The sequence below is a fragment of the Chiloscyllium plagiosum genome, unplaced genomic scaffold (genome assembly GCF_037043375.1).
Source record: "Chiloscyllium plagiosum isolate Xiang-an unplaced genomic scaffold, Cpla_swu_hap1 HiC_scaffold_4, whole genome shotgun sequence".
In the NCBI taxonomy this organism is placed as follows: domain Eukaryota; kingdom Metazoa; phylum Chordata; class Chondrichthyes; order Orectolobiformes; family Hemiscylliidae; genus Chiloscyllium; species Chiloscyllium plagiosum.
Window position 1 is genome coordinate 54373998 of NW_028270142.1, and position 21523 is coordinate 54395520.

The 21523-nt window shown below is 40.0% G+C and overlaps 1 protein-coding gene across 2 annotated transcripts in view; it reads left to right on the forward strand.

Moving 5' to 3' along the window:
* nsmce2 (NSE2 SUMO ligase component of SMC5/6 complex) overlaps window positions 1-21523 on the forward strand; it is a 185520-nt gene that overhangs the window by 72117 nt on the left and 91880 nt on the right. For both annotated transcript variants that reach the window (XM_043688546.2, XM_087986263.1), the window contains exon 4: window positions 13488-13641. In XM_043688546.2, coding sequence (XP_043544481.1) covers window positions 13488-13641 — 154 coding nt within the window. The remainder of the gene's footprint in view (window positions 1-13487; window positions 13642-21523) is intronic.

A 21523-nucleotide genomic window follows, 5' to 3' on the forward strand; every position in this document is an offset into this window, starting at 1 on the left:
TTTGGGTCCACTGCTGTTTGTCATTTTTATAAATGATCTGGAGGTGGGTGTAGAAGGATGGATTAGTAAATTTGCAGATGACACTAAGGTAGGCAGAGTTGTGGATAGTGCCAAAGAATGTTATAAGTTACAGAGGGACATAGATAAGATGCAAAGATAGGCTGAGAAGTGGCAAATGAAGTTTAATGCAAAAAGGTGTGAGGTTGTTCTGTTCGGAAGAAGTAACAGGAATGCAGAGTATTGGGGTAATGGTAAAATTCTTGGCAGTGTAGATGAGCAGAGAGATTTGTGTCCAAGTGCATAAATCCCTGAAAGCTGCCACCCAGGTTGATAGGGTTGTTAAGAAGGCATATGGTGTGTTAGCGTTCATTGGTAGGGGGATTGAGTTTCGGAGCCATGAGGTCATGCTTCAGCTGTACAAGACACTGGTAAGGCTGCACCTGGAGTATTGCGAGCACTTCTGGTCACTGCATTATAGGAAGGATGTGGAAGCTTTGGAAAAGGTTCAGAGGAGATTTACCAGGATGTTGCCATGGAAGGAAGGTCTTGTGAGGAAAGGCTGTGGGAACTGAGGCTGTTTTGTTGGAGAGAAGATGGTTGAGAAGTGACTTAATCAAGACGTAGAAGATGATCAGTAAGTTAGATTGGGTGGAGAGTGAGAGCCTTTTTCCTGGGATGGTGAAGGCTCACAAGAGGGGACATAGCTTTAAATTGAGGGGTAATAGATGTAGGACAGATATTAGGGGTAGTTTCTTTACTCAGAGTAGTCGGGCATGGAGTGGCCCACCTGCAACAGTAGTAGACTTGCTGACATTAAGGGCATTTAAACGGGCATTGGACATATATATGAATAATAATGGAACGGTGTAGGTTAGATGGGCATCAGATTATTTTCACAGGTTGGCACAACATCGAGGGCTGAAGGGCCTGTACTGCGCTGTAATGTTCTATGTTCTATATATAAGTATTTGGAAAGGCAAGGACTATAATTAGAGATAGTCAACATGGCTTTGTGCATGGGAAATAGTGTCTCACAAACTTGATTGAATTTTTTGAAGAAGCAAGAAAGAGGATGGATGAGGGCAGAGTGGTGGACATGATCTATATGGACTTCAGTAAGGCATTTGGCAAGGTTCCTCATGGTAGACTGGTTAGCAAAGTTAGATCACACGGATTGGAGGGAGAACTAGCTCTTTGGATACAGAACTGGCTCAAGCTAGAAGACAGGAGGTGGTAGTAGAGGATTGCTTTTCAGACTGGAGGTCTGTGACCAGCAGTGTGCCACAAGGATTGATGCTGGGTCCATTGCTTTTCGTCATTTATATAATAAAGTTATGTTGCGGCTGTACTGGACATTGGTTCGGCCACTATAGGAATATTGCGTGCAATTCTAGTCCCGCCGCTATAGGAAGGATGTTGTGAAACTTGAAAGGGTTCAAAAAAGATTTACAAGGATGTTGCTGGGACTGGAGGGTTTGAGCTATAGGTCAGTCAGTGGTCAGGTGCCAACAAATCCATGAATATTTTCAATATTTCCAGAAAAGCCAAGGCTGGTATTAGATTTAATCAAAGAGAGGATGCACTGCTAGTCCAGATAGGCAGAGTTGTTTCTAGACTTACAACCATAGCTGAGTCAGTGCGTAAAAAAACTGAAAAGAATTTTTGATGCAAGTAGTTCCTGAATTAAGTTGTTTCTTACAGACTGCAATTCATGAATGAAGAATTCTAGAAGTTCACACTCTGGTGTATTTGTGTAAGTATGATAGATTGTTACTTTAAGAATCTGATCACCTGATGTGATGGTATCAACTATTTTGGTTAGGTGGAAAGAAAGGCGCGAGACTTGGAAAGCTGGAACAGTGGGTAGAGAAGTGGCAGATGGAGTACAATGTTAGAAAGTTATGCACTTTGGTAGGAAGAATAGAGATGTTGATGATTTTCTAAATGGAAAGGCTTCAGAAATCTGAAGCACAAAGGGATTTTGCTAATTCAGGATTTTCTGAAGGTTAATATGCAGGTTTAGTTGGCAGTAAGGAAGGCAAATACAATGTTAGCATTCATTTTGAGAGAGCGAGAACACAAGCAGGATCTGGTCATACTGTATTTCGAACATTATGGGCAGTTCTGGGCTCTTGGAAAAAGTTTAAAAGAGGTTTATAAGAATGATCCCGGGAAAGAAGGGCTTGTCGTATGAGGAGCGGTTAAGAATTCTGAGTCTGTACTTGAAGTTTAGAAAGATAATGGGGGATCTCATTGAGGGGCTGGGGTAGAGTGCATGTGGTAGGAGAGATGAGGATTCAAGCGAATGAATAGATGAACTGTGTTACCACAGAATGCTGGACATGGCGAACAGAACTGCATCAACTACCTCGCAAAGTGATACAAGCATTACAGGAATGGTGGTAGACCGTCGCCTTGATGCATCAAACAAGTGCACCGCATTAGGGTGAGCAGCAAGGGATCCACGTGACCAGCCTCTGGCCATGTGGATGTTCAGAGTTTGAGAGGGAAAGATAGTGAGGATGCAAATAGATGACTTAAATTGTTGGAACTCTGTAAACGAAGTAGTTGAGTGAAATTTGAGAGAAGATGCAGTATACTGGAAATTAATATGTTAATATCGGTTTTCATGATGCAGCTCTAACATTGTCATATGTTGTCAAGACTCAGAGGAGATGAATGGAAATACTGAATTAGCAAGATTTTACTTGGGACAGCAATGGCTTGGTAGTATTACCGCTAGATTCTTAACCAGAGACCCAGATAATATTCTGGGTACCTAGGTTTGAATCCTGCCGCGGTAGTTGGTGGAATTTGAATTTAATAAAATAAGTTCGGATTTAAGAATCTACTGATGACCATGAAATCATTGCTGATTGTTGGAAAAACCCATCTGGTTCACTAATGTCCGTCAGGGAAATTTGTCATCCTCACCCGATCTAGCCTATATGTGACTCCAGACTTACAGCAATGTGGTTGACTCTCAGTTGCCATTTGAAATGACTTAGTTGTACCAATCACTACAAAGTCTCAAAGAAATGAAACTGGACAGATCACCTGGCATGGACCTAGGCACCGGAAAAGACAACAGCAGAACCTGCTCTGTCGACCCTGCAAAATCCTCCCCGCTAATGTATGGGGGCTAGTGCCAAAATTGGGAGAGCTATCTCTCAGACTAGTCAAGCAGCAAGGAGAAAGTGACGACTGCAGATGCTGGAGATCAGAGTCAAGAGTGTGGTGCTGGAAAAGCACAGCAGGTCAGGTAGCATTCTTGATGAAGGGCTAATGCCCGAAATGTCAATTCTCTTGCTCCTTGGGTGCTGCCTGACCTGCTGTGGTTTTCCAGCACTACACTTGCAACTCTAGTCAAGCAACAGCCTGATTTAGTCATATTCATGAAATCATACCTTATGGACCACCATCACCATTCCCGGATATGTCCTGTCCCACTGGCAGGACAGACCCACCAGAGTTGGCGGCACAGTGATATACAGTCAGGAGGGAGTTGCCCTGGGAGTCCTCAACATTGACTCCTGATCCCATGAAGTCTCTTGGCTTTAGGTTAAACACAGACAAAGAAACCTCCTGATTACCACATATCGTCCTCCCTTGGCTGATGAAGCGATACTTCTCTGAGTTAAACAACACTTAGAAGAAGCACTGAGGATGGCAAGGGTACAAAATGTCCACCACCAAGAGTGGCTTGGCATTAGTACTACAGATCGAACTGGTTGTGTCGTAAAGGACATAGCTACTCGACTGGGTCTGTGGCAGGTGGTGAGGGAACCAACAAGGGAAAAACATAGTTGACCTCATCCTTGCCAATCTTCCACATCTGACCATGACAGTATTGTTAAGAGTGACCATTGCACAATCCTTGTGGAGATGAAGTCCCATATTCATGTTGAAAAGAAACTCCATCATCGTGTTGTATGGCATTGACACTGTGCTAAATGGGACAGACTACGAACAGACTAGCAACTCAAGACTGGGCATCCATGAGGTGCTGTGGGTCAGCAACAGCAGGAGAATTGTGTTCCAGCTCAATCTGTAGCCTCATGGCTCAGCATATCTCCTACCCAATATTACCGTCAAGACAGAGGATTGACATTTAATAGTGTTACCATCACTGAGTCCCCCATTATCAACAACCTGTGCTTTATCATTGCTCAAAAACTCAGCTGGACTCACCACATAAATGCAGTGGCGACAAGAGCAGCTCGGAGGTTAGGAATACTGTGATGAGTAACTGACTACCTGACTCTCGAAAGTCTGTCCGCCGTCTACAAGGCACTATCAGGAGTATGATAGAAAATTCCCCAGTTGCCTGGATGGGTGCAGCCCCAACAATACTCTGACACCAACCAGGACCAAGCAGATTGCTTGATTTGCACTGTATACACAATCCATTCCCTCCACCATTAATGCAGAGTAGCAGCAGTGTGTGCTACCAACAAGATGCACTGTAGAAATGCACCAAAGATCCTCAGACAGCGCCTTCCAAACCAATAAGTATTTCCATCTAGAAGGACAATGGCAGCAGATATATGGGAGTGGCACCACCTTCAAGTGCACCTCCAAGCCACTCACCATTCTGACTTGGCAATATATTGGCGTTCCTTCACTGTCACTGGGTCATTATTCTGGAATTCCCTCCTTAACAGCAATTTGGTCAACCCACAGCAGGTGGACAGCAGCAGTCCAAGAATTCAGCTCACCACCACCACCACCTCAAGGGCAACTAGGGGCGGGCAATAAATGCTAGCCAGCCAGCGATGCCCACATCCCACAAAATGCAGAACTAAATGATTAAGTAACCAGTCTGCTGTATTTTCGAATAGAATTTGAAGTTACAGGGCTTGGAGTAAGGGAGAGTTACTGAATAAGGTGTAGAGTTGCTGCAGACTTAGTGGGAGCAATCTGTCCAGATATAGCTGCCTCAAGAGTGTAGCATAGGTCCCAACAAAGCACACAGAGACCCAGTGATAAAAGTCAGTGAAGAATAATAATGTCTATTGTAGATGTAGCACAGTCCATGGATATAGCAGTGTCAATGCAGAGCAGTTTCAGCTCCCTTACTATTTTGCCTTCAAAAAGCTTTGGAAACACATCTTTGATTGTAGCTTTAGTTTCTTCTTCCTAACTTATTCCTAACTTATTCCATTTGTCTTTTTCTTTTCTGCATCCAGTGTTTATTTAACTGTTTAGTGTACAAAGGTCCTTTTGAGGTTTTAACCGACATGAAGCATACCATGGAAGTGCAAGTTGCTGTTCTTACTGACTAGTTTAACAGGATATTGGCTGAGTAATGGCATATGTGGAAAGTAATATGTCTAAAAATAACTTTGGAATTAATTGAGAGAGATACAGAATTTTTTTTCTTAAGGTAATATAATGAAATATAATTATGTATGAATCACAAGTGGAAGCACTGGTTCAAAGTCTTCAAACCTAAATCTGAGTTCAGTCGCAGCTTTACAAAAAGCTAATGAATCAATTGTTCAGAAAGCTGTTTCGTGTCTATTGTGAGATGTAAGTGTGTTGCCAGGTCACGATTTTGATTACTTGGTACTTGAGCGAGAAACTCATACAAGGTAGCCTACTCAAGCTTACTTTGGTAACAGTATAATGTTTCGGAAATGTGTATCTAAAATCCTGGATGAGTAAAGTAAAGCTATAATCATACTTTACTTAGTGAATGCAAGCTCTTGGAGCCAAGTGAGTCGTCTTCACAGGAGCCCTGGACTTTCAAGAACCTATTTAGCAAGGACCATTCTTGTCATGGTATATCCAAGCCTGACATTTGACAGATTGGGTTTGTATTAAAGTTTGCATTTTATTAAGACTTCAGGAGGATAATTTTACAAATTCGCCCTGATAAATATCCCAGCCCGTCAGGAAATAATGACCTGAATTTTTGAGTGGTTTTAATTGACGCTACAAGGGGGATGCCTTACTCTGGGCTCTGGCTAAGAAGACACACTTCATTAAAAGAACAGTAATATGCTAACACTCAATAATTGATAATGTCATGACTTAATTGGGAAGAGTACATTGATCATTGTGCCCCATTGGTCCACAAGCTGTCACAAGATGTATAAATGTAAAAGATCTCATTGAGACCACAAAAAAGACCCAATTTGCCTGACTAACTGCTATTCAGGACAAAGCAATACAAACCAGGTTTTGTCACTAACAGAAAAAATATTGCCTATGCCTTCAAACCCAAAGAAGCACACATACAATCATAAACAAATCAGACAAAAGACAAATGATTTAACACATATGTTATGGTGGAAAAAAGTGTATATGTAGGGTGATCAAAAGAAGGATATGGACCAAATGTTGGCATGTGGGCCAAGATTAATTTAGGACCTCTGGTCGGCATAAATGAGTTGGACTGAAGGATTGGTACCCATGCTGTACATCCTTCAGTCCAGTGATGATGATACACTGCTATGTATAGGGGTGATAGTTGATTTGAAAGCGGATGGGGTGAACTTATGTTTATCTCATATGAATTCTTGTTTTTGAGCTTTCTTGGGTTTTCTGTCTTTTTCCCCACATGGAGGGCAAGTAGAAAAAGATTGGTGCTTTCTGTTTGCAGACTCTAGATATTTTCCAGTCTGTCACTCTCAGCACTTAAAACTTCTTAAGAGCCTGCGGCTCTACCAATCAGAGGGCTGTTGTCAGGCAGAGGGGTGCTTTTTGAACTGGAGGCCTGTGACGAGTGGTGTTCCGCAGGATTGGAGCTGCGTCTACTGTTCTTTATCATTTATGGAAATGATTTGGATGAGAATAAAGGAAGCATGGTTATTGTGTTTATGGATGACACCAAAATTGCTGATATAGTTGACAGTGAAAAAGGTTATCTAAGAGTACAGCGAGATCTTGATCAATTGAGCTAATGAGCCAAGGAGTGGCAGATTTAGTTTAATTTGGATAAGTACGAGGTATTGTATTTTGGTAAAATAAACAAGGGAAGACTCACACAATAAATGGTAGGGACCTGGGAATATCATTGAACAGAGAGACCTAAGGGCGCAGGTAAATGGTTACTTGTAAGTGGCCTCACAGTTAGAAAGGGTGGTGAAGAAGGTGTTTGGCACACTTGCCTTCATTGGTCAGTACATTGTATACAGGGGTTGGGACGTCATGTTGTGGCTGTATAGGACATTGGCGAGGCCACTTCTGGTTCGATCAGTTCTGGTCACCTAGGAAATCTGTGTTGTGGTATTTGATTCAGTTAAGATGAGTGGCGGAGGCATAAGACTTTAGTTTAACCCTTAATGAGATGCTGAGGGACCATTTGTTATGTGAAATTAATGATATAACCATGCAAAAGCACCTACTAGCTGAAGCTCAATTGTACTTCAAACAGGCAGTGTAACTAGTGTTATTGGAATATGCGCAAGTGGAACAGAAAAGTTGCAGGGTATTCCGATGAAAGTGGAGACCCTCATCAGTCAAGTTGAGCTAGGGGAATACCACTGAAGTGAAGGCAATTGCATTATCTCGCTCAAGACATATTCTGAAGATGGACTCTGGGTCAGCCAAAAACAAAGCCAAGCCTCAGCCAAATGATTAAAATTTTCTTCAGGATCCAGGCCAGCACACCATTGTTGTTACTGCTGGCCTACGGACTTGAAACCGCAAAAGAGTCCCACTAGACCTAAATTGAGTCGGTAGGCTGGTATCCAGGAGAGTGCACACCCTGGAATGTCCACCTACATTTGGTTTGGAACAGTTAAATTGCTGAGCAACATCCAAATCAGAACCGGTAAAAATAAACATCTGTTAATAGTCGGCCGAGTTCCAATGGAGCTCGATACTGGCATGACTGTTTCAGTATTAGTTATTAACAGTTAAAAGATTAATTTGCATTTTCCTCTTTGCCTGATGTGAATGCATCAATTACCAAAATGTTCGGCTGAAATAAAGTTGGTGCAAATGGGAAGCAATAAAATTTGTGAATATTTAGTTAAGATTTAGAAAAACAGACCTTGCAAAAACAATTATGTATGTAGGTCAGAATGTATTTAATAATTGTCCATGACGGTGATATGAGCCAGGAATTCTCAGTCTCACTCTCCTTGCACACATAAAAACCTACTTTGAAGTCCTACTCTGTTTGCATCTTGCTGTCTCGATTGTTTTTTGAGTTCTGAAATAGGTGTTATTTAACTAGAATGCATTTTGTACAGTCACTTAGAATATATTATTACATGAAAATATTGAATTTCCACTATTGGCACCATTAACTGACAAATTACTGCCTATTTGAGTAATTTTTTTTAACGTTGCAGATCTTTCCTATATTGCTTGTGCTGCAAGTCGCCAGCAGATCAGGTAGCAGTTAATGTCTGTGATTTTACACCCACTTAAGGACCTCCTTGCTGCCATTGTGAATTTACCTATGGTGGAGGCTGATGCCAAATTATAGCACAGCAGCTATCATTGTGCAGGCTGATGGTTAGCCAGGTGTGGTCATTATCTTTTTGGAGCTCCCATATCTATCCCAATAACATCTTGGAGGACCACACCATCCCATTTTGCGTCCATCGCCATCACCGATTGCACCCCCATCCACGAAGGCAGTCCTAGCACCAGTCAATGCACCTACTAGTGTTGTTGGCACCAGAGAGCTGCCAACATTCCTCAGAAGCAGCATTTCCTCCAAATTACTTTTCTGTTGCTCATCTTCCCGGCAGCTTGTCACATAATCAGTTCCTGCAATAAGTTCCTTTTTTGCAAAATAATTCTCCAGAGGAGCTGAGTTCTTAAAGGGGCTATATCCCTACATTTTCTTTCCCCCACAAAGCCACATTTTCTTTCCCCCACAAAGCCACATTCATTTATGCTTCCTATTATTTCCATGTAGATTTCCAGTTGCTTTGCTTTCTTTTTATTCGTTCCATTAACTTGATTACTAAGTTTTAATTTGTTCCTTTTTCACAGCTGAGATATGATACGTAGAATCATAGAATCCCTACAGTGCTGAAGTGGACCCTTTGACCCATCAAATCCACACTGACCCACAGAGTATCCCACCTGGAGACCCCTGTCCCCCAATGTCTTTGATATTTCATTACACTGCTTTGTTCAGTTCCAAATCAATATGAGGAATAACATTAAATCCACCTGTGTAAAGGATTTTACAGGATACATTGTTCCTCTTTTAAAATCCAATTTTGTATTACTCAGTGTTGGTATAGTTATTCTAAGTTAATTTACAATTAGTGATCCCTTTAGAATGATAGTGTGGGTGTGCTGTTTAAGTTTCTTTTCTTTAATTAGAGCACAGTTTATTGACTGAGCCACTGTGTAACAGGGTTTTCCACCTACTCCCCCTGTGGCGACCCTACGCCTCTCCTCTTCCTCCTCTCCCCCCCCACCCACCCTTTTTTTCCATTCATTCTCCAGGTTGTCTTCCTACAGGATCAACATTCACTGTTAACTCTACTTTTTCAAATGTCTCTTGAAATTTTTACTATATGATTATACATTTCTAGCTACCTTTCTGTCATGCTCTAATATTCCCCCTTATTAATCTTTTTGTCATTCTTTTAATTATCAGCCCAATCCTTTGTGGAATTATATGCTTTTGCTTTAAATTTGATGGTTTCATTAACCTATCCAGTTAATCCCAGATAGTTAGTCCGTCCCTTGAAATTTTTCTTTCTTGCTTGAATATATCCATTCTGTGTATTTTGAAATATCCCCTTGAATGTTCACCACTGCATTTGTAGTGATCTATTTCTTTATCTAATTTGCCGGTTGGCTTTTCTCTAGTTCTGCTTTCATACCTTCCAATCTGCTCTTAGTTAAGTTTCAATTAAGTAAAATTCAATCATACTTTGATTGCTTACATCTTCGGGCACCTTCACTATGATGTATTTCATTAATCGTATCCTGTTACAAATTTAGGTTTAATATAGGTTGCACTCTGGTTGGCTGCACTATTCTAACAAACCATTCTGAAAATACTTCTGAACTCATAATCTCGGTTACCATTATCTTTTTGATTTTTCAATTCTATAAATGTGTTACATCCCCCATGGTTCATCCATGCCTTTTTGATCAGCTCTCATTACTACTTCCTTTATACTACATCCTATGTAGTATAGGATGTTTGGGGTCTGTGCATCACTCCCACTATTGACTACTTGCCTTTCCAGTTTTTCACTTCCAGCAAAACGATTACTACATCTTGGTTTTCTGAATTTAGATAGTCCCTCTCTATTGTGTTATAATGCCATCCTTAATTAATCGAACATCAAACCCCCCACTCCCTGCCTCCAGCCATCTCTTCCCAGCTTCTATCTTCCTAAATGTCCTAAACAAAAGAGAAAAATTTCAAGAGGCATTGTATATGTTGAAAGGTTATTGAAGGAAGTGAGTGAATTGTGAAATGGAATAAAACAGTAAGTGCTAGAAATATTCAGCAGTCATACACCTTGCTGTGTAGTCAACACATGCAATCTGGTCTCTTGTACAAGCCTCGTGCTTTCAATCCACTATAATGGCAAAGTTTTGAATGGTTAAAACTTCACTTTGTTGAATTATCTTTGAACTCTTCTTTATTAATTTTCTTCCTCCTCATCAATACTTCTGGCCGTATCTGTGAATCTTCTTTCATCTCTTGACAAGGCAGAGCATTTCCCAATTCTGTTCCTCCTGCGGAAAGAAAGTTGCATTAGAATGGTCACTTTTGTCTGATTAACTTTATTTTTACACACTAAGGTAGTGATTTGTTGAAATGTTCATGAAGCAGACACAGTTTTACCTAAAATTAGAACAAAATTAGCAGTTTGTTGGTCTGTTTTGATAATTGAAATTGCCTTGTATTTCACTGTAAGGATTGCCTAGCATTCGTCTTTCCAACTCATCATGAATACAAATAAAATAGGAACAGTGAAAAAGAAATCTTTTAGAACATAAGGCTGCTTGGGTGGGATTTCATCCAACATTAAGGTGTTGGGATTAGATGCAACTAATTTTATTTAAGTTAGGTATGACAAACTATTAATGTGGGAAAGCACACTTGAGCATTAGCACGCTGTCAACTTCTGGAATGTTCTAAACTCCACTAGGAGGAACTGGTGGTCAGTGGTTGTATTTCTCCCATTGTTGTCCTAGTTGTAACTATAATTCGAATCATTTATCTGCGCTGGTATACTGAACTTACCTCTGTTTTGAAAATCAGTCAATTCTAATAACTGGTGGGACACTGTGCACTATTTTACTTGTATTTGGCTGATCTATCTTAAACCTTTTGGCTTACACTCAAATGAAATTTTTAATTCTTAATATATTTCAAGAGCTTTAATTGCTTTTTTGGCCTTCCCTCTAACCCTTCTCAGCTTTACACAATTTTTTCACTTTCTGAAGCATCTTTATGTGGGTATGATCATAAGTGCTGTAAAATATAACAAAGAGCATATTTCTCGAGGGACAAGACCATTGTTGATGTAACTAAATTGCTCACCTTAACATGATATTTGATTGTAAAGATACATGTTCAAAACTACAATTGTTGTATTTTAAGAATGATGATCCATAATGCAAAATGGTCCTGTGAATATGCAGACATTGGCTGTGACATCAGCTGACTACTGCAATCTGCAGAAGTGTTTGCATACATGCAGCTGATGACAACATTTCAGGATGTGTTTCTGCATGCATACTTGATACAACCATACGAAATGACGTCAGTGGTGAATAACATGCAAATGTGCTGCACGAATGCCATTGCAACTGTGCATCCAACTCCTTGCAATCAGGAACTGCGTCATACCTGGAACCGGGGCGTGGAGATGGGAAAAGGGAGCAGCAGATTGGGGGGAGCAGGTGCAGTGGTAGTAGTGGCCCCAACCCCTGGTCCGGGAAGGACCCTTCGCTGGAGGTATAGAGGCTCTGTATAGTTGCAGTGAAGGATCTTTCCCCGTGCAGGAGGACTGTGGCCAGGGGCTGGAGGAAGAATGGCAAAGGAACAATGGTTGAGGTTGAGCAAGGGGAAGCTTCACTTTGTCAGCTCCAACCTCCCTTCTTTCTGGATCACACATCACTATGAAAATTCCAGCAGCACCATCTTAGAGACTGGCTGTGCTGAGTTCTGTTGCTTTATAATTATGTAGAGCACCTCTTCGTATGTTCAGTCTTTGCACCACCTAGTGATGGTGTTTACAGCATTCATGGCCATATTTAATTTTTTTTATTTTCTGATTTATTCTCTCTCTGTTTAAATTGTGACAGAGATGTGAGAATTTTCTGATATCTGCCCTGTAGTTTATTACCTCATTACTCAAGAGCCATGGCAAAATCAATAGAATCACAGAATATATGTCAATTCAGAATGAGGCCATTTGGCCCATCTTGCCTGATCGATGAATACAATCTCACACTATATGGACTTTGTAAACAGAGCACTTTCAAATAAATCATAGTTACCCCTTAGGAAGTCTATTTGAGATGACGGTAGGTTGTTTAGGAGTGATCTTTGGCAGATGACACCTTGCTTTGTTCAATGATGCTCTAACTCAATAAGTATTTTCTGCACAAGTTGAAATTAAATTGTACTTTTAGCCCTGAAGTGGTTAATCTGGGTTGACTAAATTGCTTGGGAATGATCTTAAACTGAGACCTGCCTGTTTGATTCATTGGAACTCTGCTTTTTTTAAACAAAAGTATGCTTTGTTCAAAAAAAAATTATTAAAGTTCATACTGCATTTTGAATTGGAAATTACAGTGGAGTAAAATTCTACGTTGCCCCTGCCAAGCATGTTTCTCTGTAAGATGCTTCAATATTATTTCAATACTGTTGATAATCATAATGTACATTTCATATCCAGCATGAAGCATTTCCAGCCTCTTAATGTACTGTGGCTGAAAGGCCTTAGACAGCAACTGTTTCCCATTTCATCTCTTATAGTGACTGACCATTGAAATGCTTTCTTGGTTGAGACCATCTCTTTGCACTGGAAAATTAGCAAATTTCTGATAGACCAAAGAGCCTCTTTCACGAAGCTAATGGTCCTCCAGCTACAAGTGATTTATAAGTTTATCTTGGCATGTGCCTCATGAACAATCCTTAGAATACCGAATCTGTGTCATAGAGCTTGTAAGATGAACGTTAACGAAATCCACTGCATTTCTCTCTAGACTTTCTTTGTAATGACATATATTGCCATTCCTTCACTGTTGATGGTCAAAATCCTAGAATTCCTGCCCCAGCAGTATTGTGTGTCAATCTGCAGGATGCCAACTGCCGCAGCTCAAGAAAGAAACTCCCCACCACCCTCTGAATAGCAACTGGGATGGGCAATAAAAATGCTGGCCAGTTAGTGACTCCTATGTCCCATGAATGAATTAAAAAAAAAGGTTGTGTGTACTAATTATGTGCAGGTAATGATTAAAAGAGGTTGAACTTATATGATTACGTGTGAAAACTACTGAACTCATTGTTACTGAATAAATCTCTTTTCTAGATAAAGCAAGAGCGACCTGAACGAATGCCTGATTTGAAAGCTTTAGTAGATAAAAGATTTAATGAGCTGAAAAATCTGAACAAAGAAGAGGATCTAATCAAAAGTGATAAATATATACACTTTAAAGGTCAGCTGAAGGAGATGAGAAAGCAAGGTAAGTGCTTTTATATTTAAAGCATCCATGTTATTGTTTGCAGTTTATAGCCTTGGAAACCTAGCAATCCATTATATTTAGTTTTGAAGGAGTTACATACCATTAATGAAAATGTAAAACTATAGTACGCTGCAATACAGTAAATATTAGAAAGTGAATTCATAAGTGAGAAGACTGTGGTCTGTCTTCGTTGATTTCCAATGTCCTGACATTGTTTCTGTCTAATCTGTTGTTTGTCTGTAAATTGCATATAATTAACATTGATCTATGCTAACTTACTTTTTCCCCTCAAAAACAAAGTGTAATTCTTTTGACGAATGATGATAACTTCAAATTCTTCTTTTATGCCTCTATAACTCTCCAACCTGGATTTTGTGCGTACCCTATTGTTACTTTCAGTGCAGTCCCCTCTCCAAGTAGTGCAGATGTGTTTCACACATTCAAGCAGACACCAAATGTTTCAACACCATTCCTTCCATTAGTTTGGTCCTACAATTCAGTATTTCGACCCATTCTTTCCAATTCCCTACCCTTGCTTACAAGCATACAGCCTGTGGCTCAGAAACATTGCTCTTCATCTTGTTGCCAAAGGAACTTTTTGAGTTTTTTTGTTATAATTCAAAGTTAGAATCTCATTTTATTCTTTGGTTGAACTGCTGATGACCCATAATAAGTTGAGCTGAATGGAAAATTGGGTGAGAGGGTAAAGAAAAGAGAGGCACTTAGACCAGGCGGCAGAGAATGTTATGCTTTCTCTTCATTGGATGGAGCTTCAAGTTCATTAGATTATTCCAGATAAAGTTAGAAGCATTACTGCTTTTTATATTTTGGAAACTGCATCTGTAGGACAGGACCCAAAAGTTAATTTAATAATAATTGTCTGATAGTACAGAAGCTAAGTATCCTTTAAAAAGTTATATACTATTCAATCTTTCAGCTTGCACTCATCTGGACAGACAAAACCATACCATTTCATTTGCAAATACTGCTTGAGGAAGAGGTTGCTAATATGTTGGCAAGTACACACTGTAGCTTGTGGCGTTGCCATGGAGATGCATAAGAAAATGTTTGCTTGAAAACTTTTGTTCAATTGAAAAGGCAAAATTCCTGGACACATATCTTTCCCGTCTGTGGACTGGAATCAGACAGCTGTGTTTAACCTGTAAAAATCATCAGTAAAAATGGCTGAGACTTTATTTCGTGATAGTGTATGATGAAACGCTCACTGTCTGTATTGAAAATAGTCTGCTTTTGTGAGCACTTCAAAAAAAAAGTTTGTAGAACAATAAGGCTTTGAAAGCTTCTTAATTTGGTTCTATTCATATGCCTTGTACCATAGACCTTTTACTATGATTGACCTTGTACTGTGTCATTGAGGAATATTTGTAATCGACTAGAAGAACAATTCAACCAATAATTAACTGGATGACATTGCTTACAATATCTTCCTTCTCTGAATAGTTTCTTTAGATGTTCTTTGCTACAAGCTGCAGGATATGAATCCTATTTGAACCATCAGCATAATTTATTTCAGAGCATTATGTCTGTACAGAGTGTCTTCTTTGCCACTGTGACAATACTTTGCTGAACATTGCAGCAGCATTTTTAAAATTATTTGCTCATAGATGCAGATGGTGCTGCCTTGACCAGCATTTATTGTCCATCACCTATTAAATCTAAGTGGTGGTGAGCTACCTTCTTGAACCACTGCAGTTGTTAAAGTGTAGGATGTCATAATGGCCTGCTACCGTTATAGTTCAACAATTGATTTTGTTACCTATTTTTAACCCAGATCTCGAATGTGGTTCTTCAATTTTTTGATAATTGAAGACAAAATAACCCATTACGTTAAGCTGTCAGGTGAGGATGTGTGCACTGACTCCATTCTTTGTACATGAGTCAAGTCGACAGGAAATCAAGCAAGGAGAATTAAACCATCTTGCTCCAAGACCATGTAGTGTTAATATTGTGCATCACATCACCCATAATATATTGGTAATAAAATGATTGGACCACCATTCAACAGTAATTTGTCTACAATGTGTGTTCTTAAAAACCCAATGTTGATAGGTATGTTGCATTTTCATTTCAATGCTATTTATATTTCCCTACCTTTTTGGATCGTTTCCAGGCCAAAAGAATAAGTAGATAGCTTGCTGCTTAACCACTGCTAATTCTGCTCTGCAGCTCATTGCTCTGACATATGCAGGACTGTTGACATCCCACACTTTTGTCTCGGAGGAAAAGAAAAGCTAATCTTTAAGAGAATTTGCCCCCATTTGATTTGAAAAGACACTTGTAGAGGAAACCATCATCTGCATTACTGTGTCACATTTGAAACTCTGAAATTTAACAATTCAGCAACAAACGCCTGGACATTGGGAAATATCTCACCTAAAACCGTTTTTTAAATGGATAATAGTGAAAATCCACAAAACTACAACCAAGGAAAATGCAGATGATGAAAATCTGAAATAAAAACAAAAAATCCTGGAAGTCTTCAGCTCCAGGGTCCAGTAAAGATTGATGCACGTGGTGCTAACTACCGGATCCTATGACTTTAGTGGAGCCCAGGCTTATTGGCCAAGCAGTCTGTCAATCTGCAAAATAAGGAAATCTGGCACAAAGGCCTCCCAGTTTAGGAGCCACTTGGCTGATGATTGCTGTTCTGGATAGCAACAGCCATTGGCCAAGTGATAGGACACACCAGATTCCTCTTCTTTCTTGCCTACCTCGGGAACTAGAGTCATAGAGATATACAGCATGGAAACAAACCCTTCGGTCCAACTCGTCCATACCGACCAGATATTCCAACCTAATCTATTTTCATTGCCAGTACTTGGTCCATATCCCTCATATACCCATCCAGATGCCTTTTAAATGTTGCAAATGTACTAGCCTCCACCACTTCCTCTGGCAGACCATTCCATACATGTACCACGCTCTGCTTGGGAGACCTGGAAAAGATGTGCATAGACTTAGTGATGCTTTTGTCAAAAAGGATGAGCTGATGCATATTTATAAGATGTCCTTTATAAACTTTCGTAGGTAAAGAAAATTAGTTGCTGTTGATAGTGAGAGGGGTGCGTAAATTGAAAACAGTTATTGCTCCACGTCATGCATACTTGTTATGCATCATTCTCTGGTTGGAGTGATGTATTGTTGCATTTTATGAACAGCTGTGTCAGTATTCTATTGTCGAAGGAGCATCAAAAAGTTTAAAATGTTTCTGGTCTGTGCTTGTCAGGGTACATTGGAGATTCTGTTTGGAGAGATTTCCAGTTGCTGTAGTGTCAGTCTTATATTAAATTGGTCTAAGGTGTGAAATGCAACATAGGAAAATTTGGAGTATTGATGGATTTAATCATGAAACCAATAGGACAATGCATTTCAGATATGCTATTTGGGACGTAGAGCCAAAGGAATAAAGTATACATTCCACATTTGTAAAAGGAAGTGGTGTAACTACACATGGAGAGTGAGAGCTGTTGCTAGGCGTTTTGAGCTATCCCAGTTTATTTTGAAATCTTTGCAGCCAGAGGTCAGAACTTCAAATGACTGAGCTGTGCTCCATTTAGTGGATCCTGAGAAAGTGACTGTGTAAGTTCCAAAATATTCAGATTCTCCCCCAACATCCACCCATACCACTCTCCAGCTGTCTCCCAGAAGAATTCTTGATCATAGAATCTCTACAGTGTGGAAACAGACTCTTCAGCCCAACAAGTCCACACTGACCCTCTGAAGGGTAACCCATCCAGGGCCATTCCCCTGCCCTACTACTCTACATTTAGCCTGACTAATGAAACAAACCTGTACGTTCCTGAACACTATGGGCAATTTAGCTTGGCCAGTTCATCTAACCTGCACATCTTTGGACTGTTGGTGGAAACCGGAGCATCCAGATGAAACCTACGCAGACACTGGGAGAATGTGCCATCGCCACACAGGCAGTCGCCCGTGGATGGATATTGCAGATAAAAGAGAATAGTTTAGGTGCAAGCTTTATTAAAATATTTGTTAGGTGGATGGAATTTCTTTTGTCCATGGTTTTTGTTTAAAAAATAAATGAACTGTCAAGATTCCTGTATTTTGACGATCTTTTTTAGTGATTGGAGAGAATAAATGTAAACATAACTGAAAACAAATTGTTGGGAAGGAAAGGACAGCTACTTAAATGATTTGGAAGTAGGCATTTATGGCAGTGATGGTGTGAACACACTCAACATTATGATAGGTTAAAAAGTTTTATTATAAGAGCAGGTTATTAACAACTCTGACATAACAATGATGCAACCAATGTCTTCAAGTTTCAATGAACTTGATCGTAGAATTCCTACAGTGTGAAAGTGGGCCATTCAGCCTATCGAATCTACACACCCTCCAAAGAGCATCCTACCCAGACTCACCCCCTACCCTACCACCCTAAGGCTGCATTTCCCATGGCTAATTCACCAGCCTGCACATCCCTGGACATTATGGACAATTTAGCACATCCAATCCATCCAACCTACACATCTTTGGACTGTGGGAGGAAACTGGAGCACCCAGAGGAAAGCCAAGTAGATATGGGGGAAATGCGCAAACTCCATTTAGACAGTCACCCAAGGCTGGAATTGAACCCAGGTTCCTAATGTTGTGAGACAACAGTGCTTATTTTAAGATTGCTTATTTGGTTCATCTGGCCATCAATTTGTAGTCGTAGATTTTCATTTTAAATAACTTCTGAAAATCTTTGTTTTCCTTGAGTTAATATAATTCATGAAATTTACTTGAAAGGAACAAATTGTGAAATTATTTTTAATCCGTGGTTTCAGTGGGCAGATGATCAAAGCATCTCAGAAATAGCAGATTTACTTTGCAGTTTCATTCTCATAGTGTGTTCTACTTTTAGATTTATAATTTCAAAGTGGAGCAGACCAAAAGAACATTATTTCCTTTTAATAGTACTTGTATTTTGGTTCGTCTTGTGAAGTTATCAAGGGCATGTAACTTGTGAGTGCCACTTTGAAGTAATTTATTTCTGTATTTCTTTGATTGTGAATATTGCTGAGAGGATTTACATTTTAGGAATCTTCAGAGGAATAAGCAGAACGTGTATTTTGACATGAAATAGACATTTTGTTGCAGTGCTACATGTAACCTATTATGTAAGCACTTCACTTTTAGTGTGAAACTTATCCAAAAAAGTACTGGAAATGATTACCCTCCAGTACACTGACTTTGAAACTCTAGCACAGCATGTGTTGGTAGATCTTGAAAATGGTTTGTTGTTATCTTAGTGCATAAGCCTAGCTGGAATGCTCCTATGCAGCTATGAAAGTAGCTTTTGCTCCATAGTGAAAAGCCCTGTTCTGACATTCACAAAAACCAAGACAAATCCAGTTTGGTTAGTTGCCACCTCATCAGCAAATAAAGGAATGAGTTATTGACCATACAAATAAACAAATTTGTGGAAATGATCTGCTAACCAATGCTCAGTTTGAGTTCCATAAAGACCATTTGACTTCATTTCACAGCTTCTTCTGATCTCATTGCAGTTTTGGTCTAAATATACAAGAGAACTGAGTTCCAGATTGAGGTGAAAGCAGCTGCTCTCATTTTCAAGGCAGCACTTGATAGGAAAAAGCATCATGGAGATCAAATAAATTTCAAATCAATGGGAAATAAGGCATGGGAAAGATGTGCTCTAGTACCTGGAGGTATACCTAGCACATTGACGTGAAAAGCTGCAACATTGTCTTATTGTCCTGCCCCTAGGAATCACTCCAGAAATTCTTCAAGCCAATATCTGAAGCCCAACAAAACTTATACAAATTAGGAACAGGACGTAGTTTATTTGACCCTTGGAAACTGCTCCACCATTCAAAAAGCTCATAGCTGATCTGATTGCTACCTGCCCTAATAACCTTGCACTCACTTGGTAATCAATAATCTTCCCACCTCCGCTTTAAAAATGTATAGAGACTCTGCTTCCACTGCCTTTTGAGTTCCAAAGACAGTCAACCTCCTGAGACGAAAGAAAGTCTGTTTGTCACTGCCTTAAGTGAAGAACTCCTTACTTCTCAATGAACTTTAATTCTAGATCTAACAATAAAGGAAGTATCCTGTGCATATGCAACCTATCAGGACCCCTTTTATATTTCAATCTAACCACCTCTTACTTTTCTGAACTTCAGCAGATACCAACCTAGCCTGTCCAATGTTTTCTCCTAAGATAACTCATCCATTCCATTCCTAATGAAGAGTTAATGCAAATACGTTAATTCTCCTGCTCCTCGGATGCTGCCTGACCGGCCGTGCTTTTCCAGCACCACACTCTTCGAATCTGATCTCCAGCATCTGCAGTCCACATTTTCTCCCATTCCATTTATTAATTTGGTGAACCTCCCCTGTATCTCTACACATTTACAATCTTCCTTAAATAAGGAGACCAGTATTGTACATGATACTTCAGATGTGTTCACAGGGATGCTAGGAATAATCTTAAGCATACTGCCACAACTTTTGAGTTAAATTCCTCTTGCAATAAATTATGACATTGTTAGCTTTCTTTGTCAAGCAATGGAGTCCAAGTACCACCCACTCTCATACTATTGAGATAAAATAAAGCTTTTTCCACAACTACTTTCTGGAATCAAAACCAGTTTCTCTATTTGGAGAAGTGCAGCCATTAATCACAAGGAAGAATCTTCTGCATTTTCATGACTTTGACATGACTTGCACAGATATGAAGGTTAGCTCAGGGGGTCTTGCAGTTCTATATTTAATGGCAGAAATGAAAATGTGACTTGACTGTTTAACAACATCTTATTTTCAAAGTTATGTCTATTTTGAGTTTAAGTCCATATTGTGTGACCATGACAATACTGTTTATCCTGCTAGCTTGTGGGTCAAAACTTGGCTTAACCCATAAGTTTCTGAAGGGTATTACAGAGTATTACACTTAGTTGAAGTTGAATTGCTGAAAATCATTCCCTTAAGTGCTATTTGGATACAGAACTGGCTCAAAGGTAGAAGACAGAGGGTGGTGGTGGAGGGTTGTTTTTCAGGCTGGAGGCCTGTGACCAGTGGAGTGCCACAAGGATCGGTGCGGGGTCCTCTACTTTTTGTCATTTACATAAATGATTTGGATGCGAACATGAGAGGTGCAGTTAGTAAGTTTGCAGATGACCCCAAAATTGGAAGTGGAGTGGACAGCGAAGAGGGTTACCTCAGATTACAACAGGACCTGGATCAGATGGGCCAATGGGCTGAGAAGTGGCAGATGGAGTTTAATTCAGATAAATGCGAGGTGCTGCATTTTGGGAAAGCAAATCTTAGCAAGACTTATATACTTAATGGTAAGGTCCTAGGGAGTGTTGCTAAACAATGAGAGCTTGGAGTGCAGGTTCATAGCTCCTTGAAAGTGGAGTCGCAGGTAGATAGGATAGTGAAGACGACGTATGGTATGCTTTCCTTTATTGGTCAGAGTATTGAGTACAGGAGTTGAGAGGTCATGTTACGGCTGTACAGGACATTTGTAAGGCCACTGTTGGAATATTGTGTGCAATTCTGTTCGCCTTCCTATTGGAAAGATGTTGTGAAACTTGAAAGGGTTCAGAAAAGATTTACAAGGATGTTGCCAGGGTTGGAGGATTTGAGGTACAGGGAGAGGCTGAACAGGCTGGGGCTGTTTTCCCTGGAGCGTCGGAGGCTGAGGGTGATCTTGTTGAGGTTTACAAAATTATGAGGGGCATGGATAATGTAAATGGGCAAAGTCTTTTCCCTGGGGTGGGGGAGTCCAGAACTAGAGGGCATAGGTTTAGATTGAGAGGGGAAAGATATAAAAGAGGCCTAAGGCGCAACTTTTTCACGCAGGTATGGAATGAGCTGGCAGAGAAAG